Source organism: Glycine soja, chromosome 19 (assembly GCF_004193775.1).
Source record: "Glycine soja cultivar W05 chromosome 19, ASM419377v2, whole genome shotgun sequence".
Taxonomy (NCBI): Eukaryota; Viridiplantae; Streptophyta; class Magnoliopsida; order Fabales; family Fabaceae; genus Glycine; species Glycine soja.
Window position 1 is genome coordinate 28,093,310 of NC_041020.1, and position 14,897 is coordinate 28,108,206.

General features: G+C 34.5%; 1 protein-coding gene across 4 annotated transcripts; it reads right to left on the reverse strand.

Annotated features, from left to right (window-relative positions):
• Positions 1 to 1,180: 1,180 nt before the first annotated feature.
• Positions 1,181 to 7,668, reverse strand: LOC114399282 (E3 ubiquitin-protein ligase RGLG2-like). Of its 4 annotated transcripts, none has more exons than XM_028361439.1 (12): positions 6,987 to 7,668; positions 6,350 to 6,600; positions 5,419 to 5,503; positions 5,185 to 5,325; positions 4,985 to 5,098; positions 4,792 to 4,889; positions 3,801 to 3,880; positions 3,607 to 3,712; positions 3,392 to 3,519; positions 2,902 to 3,058; positions 1,621 to 1,677; positions 1,181 to 1,497 (listed from the first exon to the last, which is right to left on the reverse strand). In XM_028361439.1, the coding sequence occupies exons 2-12, from the start codon at positions 6,587 to 6,589 to the stop codon at positions 1,417 to 1,419; spliced, it is 1,287 nt and encodes a 428-aa protein (XP_028217240.1). In that variant the 5' UTR covers positions 6,590 to 6,600; positions 6,987 to 7,668; the 3' UTR covers positions 1,181 to 1,416. The 4 variants fall into 4 exon arrangements, with proteins under 4 accessions (XP_028217240.1, XP_028217239.1, XP_028217238.1 ...); XM_028361438.1 differs by having other exon boundaries at positions 6,350 to 6,736; XM_028361437.1 differs by having other exon boundaries at positions 6,350 to 6,743.
• Positions 7,669 to 14,897: the final 7,229 nt, after the last annotated feature.

Genomic DNA, 14,897 nt, shown 5'->3' on the forward strand with positions numbered 1-14,897 from the left:
ATAAGCTTTAGATCAAAACAAAATTCCAAGGTCAAACTCATAAGATACCAATAATTGTTGTTTTGTCAACAATGATTCATGTTATATGGGTTATTTGGCTTTGTAGGAATAAGTTGAGCTTTCGGAGTGCTAATAGACATTTGCATCAAGCTATTTCTATTGTCCTATTTTGCGTTTCTTTTACTGGTTTTTGTTCCAAAGGTACCACATCGAACTATATCACAAAATTCTTCATTTTGCAGGGATTTATGGTTCCAGCTAAGCCTCCAAAGCCATTTGTAGTCAAACAAGAGGATTGGAGTCAGTGGCGGATCTAAAACCCTAAGTCAGTGGGTGTAAATTATAAAAAATAAAATCAGTGGGTTCAATTATATAAATATAAATAAAATAAAATATAAAAATATAAGATTTTATTTATAAATTTAATGAATTTTAAAAAATGAGGGGGTGCAAGTGAATACCCTCGCTGGCTGTAGGTCCGCCACTGATTGGAGTTCGCCAACTTTGGGATATATTAAGTGCAATACAGATGGAGCCTGTAGAAGCTTTCCTGGTCATGCAACTAGTGGGGGGCATTTTCAGGGATAGCTGCGGTGCTTTTCATGGTTGTTTCTCAATTTACATTGGGATGACAACTGCTTTACATTCGGAATTGTATGCAGTCAATAGTCATGGTTGTTGTAGAACAGCACATTCGGTAGGGTGGAATAGGATGTGGTTGGAATGTGGCTCGAAGCTTCTTGTTTTAGCTTTTGAGAATATGAACTTGGTTCCTTAGGTGTATCGAAGCAAGTAGAAACATTGTCTTCAGTTATGCTCTTTTACTGTTCCCACATCTACAGAGTGGGTAACCAATGTGCCGATAAGCTAGCTAATTATGAGATTGACCATCAATTGGATGTTACTTGGTGAGAGCCTATCCCTCAATTTATTTGTAATTGCCTTTCTCGCAATCGTTGTGGATTGCTGTCATTTTTTGTTAATTGTTTATCATGGATCTCTGGTATAGTCTCCCCATGCTTTCTTGTTGGTTTCCTTTTTTCTTTTCTTTAATAATATCATGCTATGTTTGCTAATGATAATTAGGCAGGGGGTGCCAATATAGTAGTGATGTCCCTATCCTAGTTTTGAAGCTTGTCATACTGCAACTTTTACATTAAATAAAAAAGAAAAAAATCAATGATAGGAAGAAAAAAAAAGAAAAAATATAATTCATCAAATGAATATATCTACAATAATTGATGGAGAATTCCCCGTTTCATATCTGGAAACATACATCTGATCAAGTGTTGCACCCAACCACACCTACTTCTAACCTTTGATGAATTTAACGAATCAAGAAAAAACCAAAGAATTGTGACTGGCACAACACAAAAATAAGAAAAAAAATAATACCAATTCCCAAGCCACATACGATTAGTAAAGCTTAATTCTTGTATTTATGGGGCTCCTGCACATGGGGCATGACTGAAGATCTTGTCCACATTCACAGCATGTCTTCAACATAAAATGAAACAAAATATGTTAAATAAACTTACTTTATTTATTTATTTTTTTGATAAGCAAACTTACTTTGTTTAATGTTTTCTGAACAAATATAGGAAGAAAATTAGTATTTACCTGATGCCCGCATCCGAAGGCCATATCTTTCGCATTGCTTAGACAAATGGGACAAAGCTGCATAAGGCCAATTTTAATTTGTCAAATTGTTGTAGATTACAAATTTACAATAACCCTTGAAAACATAAATCCAACAATAACCATTTCATATTCAGTCATTATAGATAAAATGAACGGTACAATAAGGGGAACCAAACAATGAAATTATGCAACTAAACTACATTTTGGATTCTTGATAATCACCATTTTAGATTCTGACGTTACCTTATGACGCACGGAAGAGACACCAAAATTATGCAACAAATGACACTAGATTAACACATTCTGTTTTATCACTCACATCAACAAGCATGCTTACTTCATTTGATAGTAGATTTTTCAGGCAACTGGTGCCATGAATATCTCTCTCCAGTATACTAAACCAAAATTCAAAAAGCTCCGCAAAATGATCCAATACATTTAAACAACTTTATATTTCTTTTCCATAAAGGAAGGAAGAAAAACAGTCATTTTAACTTAGGCCCTGTACATACACTAGCTTTCAAAAGTGCATCGGACCAATGTTTGCAACCATGTGAGTTCACAATTAAAACGAATTCATTTGAAATAAAAGTAACCACAAATCCTATCAAAAAATAGAATTTACAAATCATGAAATAGTATACAAAAATTTATTTACAAATGCCTTTACAGGTGGTGTTGGATTAACTTATCCTTTTTACCATTTTAATAGACAAAAAAGAGAACCAGAATGCAGCATACCAAATATTTTAAATTTTACAGCTACTTTACAATACCTATTAATGATGGTACACCTACTGCTACCATAATCAACATATGATATATATTTTTGGCTAAAAAATATGTTTGTAATTTTTAATAAATATCTAAACTTTTTTTGTATTGAGTAAAAATGAACAAAAAATTTATTACGACAACACAAGATTCAGATATTTAGTAGAAATCACTGACATATTTTAGCCTATATTTTTTGGCAAGATCAACATATGATATTATTAAATGCTAACCTATTGGTTAACCTAGCCTTGGATCTTGTCCTTTCTTTTATTATAAATAAATCAATAAAAGGAACTTAGAGTAAAAAAATGTAGGAATGATACATGAGTAATCTAATTTCTAAAATCTCAATAAATGAAATAAGAAACAAATATATATCCACACAATTTCTTGCAATTCCTAAGTAAATTCCTCAAGAATATTTTGCTCCCAAAAAGATATACTTATGAAAATAACATATCATTCTATTAGAAAAGTTCGTACTTGATTGTCAGAAGTGGAACTTGGGGCAGAAGGAGCTGTGGCAAATGGGTGGCTGTTGCCATGTTGAGGAGGGATACTTGGCTCAAACCTTGCAGCATGAGAACTATATCTGGGAGGTGGAAGAGCATGTCTTTGAGGAGCATTGGCTTGCCGACTACTGCTCAAGAGTAATATAAGCATAAATGATCACAAAGCCTTACCCAGAAAAATGAACACAGAACTTAAAACAGGGTTAAATTAATCTGCAGGTCTATGAATTATTAGACCAATTTTTAATTAGGTTACTAAACTTTTTTTGTTCAATTAGGTTCCTGAACTTGCATTTGCATTTGTTTTTTTTAATTTGATCCCTAATGAATACAAGTTCAGAGACTTAATTAAAAGATAAATACAAGTTCTTTGACCCAATTGAAACAAAAAAAAGTTCAGGGACTCACAAAGTAATTGAATCTTAAAACAAATACAAACAGTAACGAACCAAAATATTTACCCCAGTAGCTTAAGCTCTATTGCTGCCTTGTACTGAGAAGGAATTTCCATCAATGCAGCAAGTGCAAATGCTGCCTCTTTTCGTGAAGGAGGGATGCTTTTTGACATAATCTCTGTGAAATTCACAAACTACGGAAGAAGAAGGAGAAATCCACTGTGATTCACTGGATCAACTTCTACTGGTAAATATAATGAAAGTTTTATGTCATCAGTTACCTGAAAATTATCAAAGGCCCGAGCTGGGATATTGTCATCAAATTCCTTCATCATGTCCCACGGTCCATCTCCAACGCCAACCAATATGATTGAAAGAGGAAATTTACTGCGACAACTCAGGCATATAATTAAGGAACAAGAAGTTTCAAGTAAAGGAAACATTATCAAATAAAGACTACATCAGAATCACCTACCTAGCTGCAACTATGGCATCCACAGTCTTCTGTTCTTGTGGACTTGGTCTCCCATGTTTAGTGTCAACATTTTTTGTTACCTGTGTAAAAAATTAGTGCATGAGTTCATTGTCTGTTCTTCATACCTGAACATAATAGCAACCGCAAGAAGACCAATTCTTTCGCATGGAAATTGTGACCATATATGAAATTACACCTGAGAAGAGTTTTACTTGTTCCCAAACAAGTCATGTAACATATCTATATTCTCAGCCTATGTCAAAACCCATGAACGGAGCACAAATAAGTCACCCATGAATGTAAATAAGACATACACACGCCCCCCAAATTCCAAAATAATCCTATTCTTCAATGTGTTGCACACAATTTTATTGAAAAGATCTCCAGTTAAAGATATATTTATCTGTATGCCTATCCTATGTTGGATAAAATGCTGGATATGAAAAACACACAAGTTGTCAAAGTAGCAAACGACGGATATTAGAACCCTGAGCTCACCAAATAAAAGGTTCTGACATGGTTATAGAAAAAAATATATTTATTTACATAACACTAGTAAGTGAAATGGACCCAACGAAGAAGCCTTGGGTTGAGCCATGCATATGCAACCAAAAATAGAAAATTGCACAAAAACAACCCTATTGTGAGGCAAATTGATACCCTTTAGAGTTCAGTACTCCAGAAGCAGTGCTAGTTTTTTTCAAACCTTATGCAGTTTAATAACAAATCATGCATTAAGGGGAAAATGCAGCAACACAAATTAAGAAGATGGATTCTTGTCCAAAGTTTTATGCCTAAAGAAAGAAGAGAAAAAACTATGAACCAAAAGCACAAACTGAGTTTTGCACACCATGTTATTTCCCGATCTAAATCCAGCAAATAAAAACAATAAAACTGATATTTGATAAGCCCGGTGGAAAATGGAAAATCAATCACATTGATAAAGTAGCCAATTCTTTACTCAAAGAGAGCCTCATATGAAAGCGAATACCTGGCCATCTGCGATTATCACCAACACATGGTACTGGCCTCCACTCTGTTCAACAATGCTCATGGCCATTTCAATTATTGGCGCAAATGAAGTAGGACCTGAAATTAAAATGTGTCATTAACTCAACATTGGAATATTATAACTGGAGTAAATAGAGTATCCCTAGTAGCAAGAAAAATAGTTAAATCATAACCTGCAAGTCGAAGATGAGGAACAATTTCCCTATACCGACTCAACACATCTTCAAATCCATCGCAAAATCTTTCACTCGGATAGAAACTGAAGACATCTTGATCGTGTGTTGATGCTGCCATGATATCATAGAAATCCTTTTAGCCATATCTTAACTTTCAAAATAACGCATTCCTTAAGTTAAATTGTTTAAAGAGATACCATCTCCAAATCCAAAGCAGGGGATCAAGTTATCCTCATCGAATGCTGCCAAGCTTTTCCCAATAATTGATATTGCTTGCTCATAAGGGTTCAGACCTCTCCCAATGTGATGCAAGCTTCGCCTATTGAATGAATTCTTGCCTAAAATATGAACACCAAGTTCAACATATTAATTACGCTAGAGCACTCTTCATAAATTACAGCATTAGTAAAGATATATAAATAAAGCCTTACCTGTCCACTCATTACTCTTGGTGAAATCAACACCAACAATAAGATTAGAAGACTCAAGGCCTGCAAGTGCAAGAGCCTCACTAACCTGTAATCAACCAAAAGTTTAGAAATAAAACAATTCCAAAGTGTTGATTTTTTTCCAGTAACACAAAGATAGGCAAGAGCACCGTCAATGAGAAAGGAATTTGAAAATGCATTCTGATATTGAATCATAATGGCTATATGCATATTGTATAGTTCTAAACTCATTGCAACTAACTAAAGACACGGAGGTCTAATCTTTGTCTTCATTGAATTGAATTTAGCATAGTTCAGCAAGCACATATCAAAGCAAGATGAACACGCTGCCATCTACACTCTGAAACCTAGTTCATAATGCATCTATATCTGAGAAAGAAGTAATCACACATACACATCCTTCTACAAATTCAATATGACAAACATTGCACAAGTATAGTAATTTTTGCTTTTTATTTTGAAAATACAACCTTCCTAAACGTCAAGATAGTCAAATAAGAAAAATCATCTTAGGGTACATTTGACTAAGCATTTATTCAATAATTTTTTATCACACGAAATCTTATTCCATAAATTTGCCCAGAAAACTTAAATAAAAAGAGCTTAAGTTTCAACAAGAAACTTGTTAAAATAAGCTAAATAGAAGAGTTATAAGTTTCTTTTCTCATGTTCCAATAAGCTCTCTATACCCATTGAAAATATTATATCGGTCTAATCATATTTATGGTTTCGATCAATCTCCACATGACATTTAGTAAGTTTCATTAATGCTTTCTCGTAGTTGAAATTGAAAATCTCAGTTACATGAAAATTAGTCAGGACCATGGACACACGTGTTTCGGACCATACAATAATTTCTCAAACCAAACACCACCTAAATGCTATATAAAACACTAAAAAATTAAGCTGTTACCTGATCTATGGAACTGTAATGATCAGAAATTCTTGAGTACCTCCTCTCTAGCTTTGTACTATCATAGCGTACCATTCCATCGCCACCATAAGCTTCATAGCCATAAGAAGAATATGATGGTTGCGGTTCATTGAAACCATAACTCGATAGTGGATCCAAGTAAGCACTCCAAGAAGAAGAAGAAGACCTGACAGATGAACTCTGCCTCCAACTTTCCTCCTTAGAATTTTGACCCCCCATCAACACACGCACTTCTCAGAAAACCCAAAAATACGAAGACGATTAAAAATGAAGCAATGAACACAACCAATAATTCTTCCAAATGCTATATAAAATGATATGAGTGTATCGTCCTTGAGGTTGCAGTTTCCATTTTCCAAGCAACTTCTGAAAACTTGTTCAATGCGACAAGTAATTAATGAACAAAATGGAAGCTTCACGATAACCAAAACGACTCGTTAATTATAACTAAATCCACCAACGCAAGTAACACAAAAGTCGTGAAGTAATAACCCCGAAGCCAAAAATATACCAGTTATTATTGCTTGTGGCTTCAAGCACAAGGAACCAAGTTTCTTTTGACAAATCGCCACGAGAGTGAAAGATTAAAATAAAGAGAAGAGTCTTAGAAAACTACCTAGAAAAAAGAACACACGATCGTGATGAGACTAACGTAGATTCCTCAAGTACTTCATAGTCAACAGAATAACCAACAAAAGGAATTAAAACTGAACGGCGTTTACTGTTTCACGCGCGGAAAGGTGGAAACGGCTCGCGTTTTGCAGAAAATTAAAGTGGAAACGACTGTGGGAGTTCTAACCTTTTTGTTGGTGGACGACATCTAAGTATTTTTGTAAGCTCTCTTATAACCTTGAGGAATGTTCTCCTCTTTCCCTAGACCGAACTCACCTAAACTTTATGTAACAAAAAAAATGTATCTGAATCTTGAAGATACCTTATGATGATTGAGATGAAGAGTAAATAAAACGTGATATGATATGATATGATGTTGGAGTGTTCAGGGATGGTGCGTGGAGTAACACTGGCTGAGAATCTTGAATGGTGTATACGCAAAATGAGAGCAATAATTGAGATTTGAATATGGAATTTTTTTGAAAACTATGAAAAGGTGTGCAGGGTAGGGGAGCAACAGAGAAGGGTCTTTTTTGTTCTTCCTTTTTGAAGGCTTTTGTGGGAGTGTTGGAGAAGCAATAGCATGGAAGTTTCGCGTTTTGTATTGGAACTCAAACTTAAAACGGTCATGTTCGGCGATGACTGTTACTTGCGGTGGCTTGGCACCGAATTTACATGAAAATTTTTCTCTGTCTTCACGAAAATGGATGTTTTGTTATGTTTTTATTTACGTGTACGTTAACACAACTTTTGATGAATTAAGAATACAATAGTACGATTTAATTAATCATTAATGATTTGCTTACACAAGGAGAAGGCATGAGTATTTTGGAATTGGATTGGATCGGGTTTGAATAGAGAAATTATGCATGCACTCATTTTGATTTCATTAATTATCATCTAATATGTTTACTTAAATTTTTAATCAGATCAAATTCAATTTAAAAAGTTAGATTGGATTGATTTTACTTTTAATTTTTTTAGAAAATATTAAATAAATATAAAATATATAATAAAAATAATAAAACGTAATTTTAAATTTTAAATTTTATTTATGTGTCATTATATAACTAATAATATAATATTTACACATCTTAATTCAAATAATTATAAATACTAAAAATATCTTTAATTAAATATATTTTTCGTAAATAGATATAAATTATATGATAATTTCTTAAAGAGTTAATTGCATTGACCCCTTAAGTTTCAAGTAATTATACTTGATATCTCTCTCTTTTACACCTATCCTAATTTTTGACACTGCATTATTACACTTGGCCCCCTTAGACGTTAAAGATGTTAGTAACGTCAATGTTAATAGGTCATGTGATTTGCACATGCTCTTTAATGAATTTTTATTGGACAAAAATACCATCAACTTCTTCTTTTAAACTTTGCATCAAGTAACTTTAAGAAAAGATGGACACACGAACGGACAGAGCAAAGGAAAGCACAAATTCTTACAGAAGACTTCATTTGTGAAGAAAATCAGTTTCGTTTTAGTTTTTAATTCAAATTAATTTACATAATGAAATGTTATAAGCATGGTTTTGTGCATATAATTGTGTTCTCTTTCTCCCCATTCTCTGTTTTTTGCATTTTGAGTTATTGGTGGAGGTGGATGTTGGGTTTGGTGTTCAAATGCAATTATTAGTGTTTGTGTAGCCTTATCTCATTGTGTTTGGTGTTGGATTTGCATTTGTTGCCTCAAATTTTGTATTGAAAAAATTCATTTTATTTTTTTGCGGTTGCTTTTAGGATGTTTGTTGAAATGTCTCAATCAAGGAATGGTTCTTCTTCAAGTGTAAGATGTTGAGGATGATTATGAAAATATGAAGATGTCAAAGCTTCTTGTGTAATTTGTGAACCGATGAATTATTTAATTGCTAATGAATCAGTGAGACATTTTTTATATGAATAAAATTTGGTATTAAATTGTAACACCCCATTTGATGCAAGCTCCATTGGAGCTTGTAGGCCTAGGATCTTCTTCATCAATGGATTCCTTTGCTTCTTGGAAGATAAATGGCAGCGGAATGGAGAAGGAAGAGAGAGAGAGGAGACGCCACTTCAAGGAGAAGATGAGTCTAGAAGAAGCTCACCACCACAGGAGGCCATGGATAAGAGCTTGGAGGAAGAAGGAGATGAATGAAGGGAGAGGGAGAGAAGAGCACGGAATTTTGTGCTAAAAAAGAGCTCTGAAATCTGAAGTTAATATTCAAATGATCAAAGTTGAAAAAAATGCACACACATGACCTCTATTTATAGCCTAAGTGTCACACAAAATTGGAGGGAAATTCAAATTTCACTTGAATTTGAAATTGAATTTGTGGAGCCAAACTTTGGAGCCAAAATTTCACTAATTATGATTAGTGAATTTTAGTTATGGTTCAGCCCACTAATCCAAGATCAATTCCAAGATTCTCCACTAAGTGTGCTTAGGTGTCATGAGGCATGAAAAGCATGAAGGACATGCACAAAGTGTGACTATATGATGTGGCAATGGGGTGTAGTAAGCAAATGCTCACCTCCCCCTCTAAAATTTAATTGGATTGGGCTTCTACCAATTCAATTAAATTTATTTCCAACCACACACATCAAATAACCACTTAGTGCATGTGAAATTACAAAACTACCCCTAATACAAAAACTAGTCTAGGTGCCCTAAAATACAAGGGCTGAAAAATCCTATATTTCTAGGGTACCCTACCTACATTATGGAGCCCTAAATACAAGGCCCAAAAATAATGAAACCTTAATCTAATATTTACAAAGATATGTGGGCTCGTACTTAGCCCATGGGCCTGAAATCTACCCTAAGGCTCATAAGAACCCTAGGACCTTCTCTTGCATCTCTGGCCCAATCTACTTGGAGTTTTCTATCCAATGCCCTTGCGGGGTAGGATTGCATCATTCCCTCCCCCTTGAAAAGGATTTGACCTCAAATCCCGAGGTTCTTGAAACTCTGGGCTTTTTTCCTCAACACCTGTAAAAAGAACAAAAACATATGTATTAGTGGTGTTTAGTATGTTGAAGTAAGGTAAGGTCTGAAAACTCATTTCCTGGGCATCTTCCCATGAAGGAACATGGTTCCTCACCAACTCAATGAGTGGTGCTACAAGTATAGAAAAATATAGGGTAAACCTTTTGTAAAAGTTTGTTAAGTCTTGGAAGCCCCAAATTTTTCTTACACTTGGTGGAGCGGGCCACTCAGGAATGACCTTTATTCTCTTAGGATTCATGGGAACCCCTTGATCACAATTTAAAAAATTAAGAAAAGTAAAGCAATAGAACATACCTTTTTCTGTATTTTCATGTTGATAATTCCTACCAAAAAGTATGACAAACCTAAGGTGTCCCATATGAGTGCCTAAGTTTGTATTGAAACTAAAAATAAGAACAAACCTACCTAATGAGTCCCTATGTACACAAATCATGAAGATGTTGGGTGGACGAGTGATTTTACAAAAGAGTGTTGCACCACCCAAAACATTCATCACACCACCTATTTTAGGGATTTGGTGCCTAATAATACCTATTTTGGGCACCAACAAAGCACAAGGATTTAATCTCTTGCGAACTAAACTCTCATCCAACAACTCCTTTACTTGAGGAATAAACTCAAGCCTAAGAGATGTGGCAATGCTAACAAGTGTATTTTTACAAAGGAGAAAATGTGGAGGTTGTCTAAGAAGGGAAATTTCTTTAATATTTGTCTTTATTTCAAAATGTCTTTCCTTCTTAGCTAACCTCTTGGAGGAGACACTTACCTCCTTACATTCCTCCTTAACCATTAAAGGTTGTCCTTCTTCTTGGATATAGATTTCTTCACTAGATTCTCCCCCCTTTTGCTTCTTCACTTTCACTAGAGGAAGGTGAAGTAGTAGCCTCATCTTGGCTACTATAAATGGCTTGGCCCCTCATAATCATGGTTTTCTTGGTGGGGCATTGAGAAGTAATGTGTCCTCTTCCAAGACATTTAAAGCACTTCATGGAGCTAGTCTTCTCTTGCATACTAGCCTTAAGCGGTTGCTTTTCTATTGTCTTCCCCTTATCATCTTTGGGCTTAGAAGGTCTCACCCCTAAGATTCCTTGACCTTGGTCTTTCTTTGGATAAGAGTGAGAGCCATGAGATTTTGAAGTAGACTTCCTTTTAAGTTGTTGCTCTACCCTTACTTCCCAATCTAAATTAGCCTCTACATTGTCCTTCCTATGGAAGTATGGGAGTTTAATGTTAACCTCTTGAGACTTTCTTTCATTTTCTCTCCTATGGGAGTGAGGTCTAAGATGTGACCTATGCCTTCCTTCATAATAGTCACGAAGTTCTTCACTTAGGCTCTTGCAAGAGTTATGACTACTATAGGAGGCATGTTTTTCTCTTTTCATTTCTTTCATTATTTTTCTTCTTTCTTCCTCTCTTATTTTCTCTCTTTCATCTTGACTTATTTCTTCCACTCTTTTTTTACCTTTTTCTTTTCTCTCTTGTTTTTCTTTCCACAACTTAAGGGATCTCAACTCATCTAATATCTTATACAACGGGTCCTTAGGAGTGGAACCCTCACCATTAACACTAGATGAAGAATGAAGACTCATGTTGGTTCCTAAGTTATGGTTCTTTCTTGTTGGGGGTTTGAAAACAAAAGGAAAAAGAAACTATGGTTGAAACTAGCAAAAATAAACACTAAAAGAGGTGTGAAAGATAAGGTAAAAACTAATTGGTAAAAGGCAAGCTATCTAGGCGGTTTGACAATGGAGGGTAAAAGAAATAAGCTATGAAAGTAAGCAAGAAAAGCAAACTAGGCGGATCCTAAGAGTGTTTGGATGACCTCATTTAAGTTTCCCAACAAAGCACTCACTATCCTAAGGGAAAATTGCCTAAAATTATTACACATAAATGGAAGTAGGGTGACCTAGCGAAGGCTCCCAACTTACTTCCAATGAAAGGCCTTTTTGTTACAAAATTTGAAAGCAAAGCAAATTGCCAATTACAAAATTACAAAGAAAAAAGTCCTCAATTGTGGTGGCTATTCTCTCTTTAGTGTTTCACTCAATTTGGAGTGCTTCTTAGTCCAATAGCTCTTAAGGTGGTTGGCCCCTTGCTTCTTGACTCAAATTCTTCAAGATATGGCACCAATCCTCCTTTCCAAATCCCTATATGGCAACTCACAAGCAAGGAAACAAAGAGACAAGCAATAACCAAAGACCAAAAAAAATGAAATGAAAGCTAAACCAATAGAGTTTTAGCAAGACAAATTTCCAAGGATTATTCAACAATTAAAGCAATGAAAAGCACAAAAAGCAAGCTAGGACTCAAAGAGAAACCTAGAATGGCTCTAGAGTATAGTAGAAAAACTCTAAAAAAAAGACTCAAGAAACCTCTAGTTTTGGCACTTGTTTTCACAATAATTTTCAATTGAAATTTCAGAACTAGGATTGGTATAAAATAGGCACCAATTATAGAACAAATTTTGAGCCAAAACAACAAGCACACTTTCCTTTCACTTTTCTTTTTTTTCCTGGACACTGATTTTTCTGCCAACTTGTGAGATTTTTCTTATTTTTTTCCTTTAATCCAAATCGCTTGGTTCTTTTTTTATAATTTTGGTCCAAATGTCTAGAAAATTCAGTAAAAGTTTCAGCTCAAAAAACGTAGTGACCAATTCCCAGTAATTTATACAAGTTCGTATATTCAAGCTGCCAGCACCAGCGATTTCAACCTAGAAATCAAGAGTAGTGTTTATGTTGCTTAAGGCTTGGATAGTTACAATTTGTGTTTGCTTATGCTCAATTATATTGAATAAAACAATTCAAGAGAGCTTAAGACTTATTTTGATTCACAAATCCAGCCACAACTCAGCACCACAACTCAACTTCATCATAGGCATCATGTAGGAAACTTAGAAAACAAAAAAAAAAGTTCAACAACAAGACTACTTCTAGGAATTGATTTAGAACATGTTATGAACTAAATAACATGCATGAATTAGACTCAAAATTCAAAAGATAGGCTAAGAATGACAAGAATACATGAACAAATGTATCTAGAATTCAATCAACAAAATAAAAATTCAACACAAACTTAGAACATAATGTGACAATTACTATGACTAAACATGACTCTAAGACAACATGGATTAAGTGATTTACACTTATATTTTTGTGTTTTTTTTTTCTAATCAATATTTTGGAAGAAAATTTAGATCTAAGGTTCAGCACAAGAATATTATGAATGAAAAATGATAGAACCTAAAATCAACACAAAAACAAGATTCAAGAGTAGATCTACAAAATTTGAACCATAGAAATGCAAGAACAAGTGTAGATCTAAGATTTAATCGGTTTATTTTTTTTAATCTACTCTAAACAGCACCAAACCACAAGACAATGGAGGATATACATGGAGAATAAGATGAAAAATAAGGAATTAAAGAGAATTCACCGAACAAAAAGATAGAGGAAGCAAAAGAACATCACCTAGATGAAGATGCTCTTGATACCACATGATGCAAGCTCCATTGGAGCTTGTAGGCCTAGGATCTTCTTCATCAATGGATTCCTTTGCTTCTTGGAAGATAAATGGCAGCGGAATGGAGAAGGAAGAGAGAGAGAGGAGACGCCACTTCAAGGAGAAGATGAGTCTAGAAGAAGCTCACCACCACAGGAGGCCATGGATAAGAGCTTGGAGGAAGAAGGAGATGAATGAAGGGAGAGGGAGAGAAGAGCACGGAATTTTGTGCTAAAAAAGAGCTCTGAAATCTGAAGTTAATATTCAAATGATCAAAGTTGAAAAAAATGCACACACATGACCTCTATTTATAGCCTAAGTGTCACACAAAATTGGAGGGAAATTCAAATTTCACTTGAATTTGAAATTGAATTTGTGGAGCCAAACTTTGGAGCCAAAATTTCACTAATTATGATTAGTGAATTTTAGTTATGGTTCAGCCCACTAATCCAAGATCAATTCCAAGATTCTCCACTAAGTGTGTTTAGGTGTCATGAGGCATGAAAAGCATGAAGGACATGCACAAAGTGTGACTATATGATGTGGCAATGGGGTGTAGTAAGCAAATGCTCACCTCCCCCTCTAAAATTTAATTGGATTGGGCTTCTACAAATTCAATTAAATTTATTTCCAACCACACACATCAAATAACCACTTAGTGCATGTGAAATTACAAAACTACCCCTAATACAAAAACTAGTCTAGGTGCCCTAAAATACAAGGGCTGAAAAATCCTATATTTCTAGGGTACCCTACCTACATTATGGAGCCCTAAATACAAGGCCCAAAAATAATGAAACCTTAATCTAATATTTACAAAGATAAGTGGGCTCGTACTTAGCCCATGGGCCCGAAATCTACCCTAAGGCTCATAAGAACCCTAGGGCCTTCTCTTGCATCTCTGGCCCAATCTACTTGGAGTTTTCTATCCAATGCCCTTGCGGGGTAGGATTGCATCACCATTTTTGTAAAATAAATTAAAAAGGATTTTATTTAAAAATAAATAGAGTTTTAGAAAAATAATGAGGTTTTTATAATTAAATAAATAAGGAGAAATAATTTTATTAATTAAAATAATAGTTTGAAGGTAAATAAAATAAATATATGTCCTTAAAAAATGTTTTATTTATTCATTTGATAAGGAATAAAATAGAATTTCTTTTTATAAAATGATAAAATAAAGAAAAATAGAGTAAATAATAGGCCCTGACCCTAGTTATAAATAGAGACATATTAGGTCAGTTTTCACATTGACGATATGTCTCTACGCTTTATCTTCCTCTCAGTTTCATTTTTTCTTCTTCCTCTCCCAAAATCCTCTCTTTTTCCCGCATACACCCAAACCTGTCTCAGTAAAACTATGGTCCCGGACTCGTTAACCGTTGGATCATTGTGAAATTGGAACAC

Excerpts from the sequence above, each read along its gene's own strand:
- LOC114399282 (XM_028361439.1), bottom strand. The coding sequence starts at position 6,589 with ATGGGGGGTCAAAATTCTAAGGAGGAAAGTTGGAGGCAGAGTTCATCT. Across the intron at positions 5,504-6,349 it reads ATTACAGTTCCATAGATCAG|GTTAGTGAGGCTCTTGCACT; the intron begins GTAACAGCTTAA and ends GGTTGATTACAG. Across the intron at positions 4,890-4,984 it reads TCCTCATCTTCGACTTGCAG|GTCCTACTTCATTTGCGCCA; the intron begins GTTATGATTTAA and ends TTTTAATTTCAG.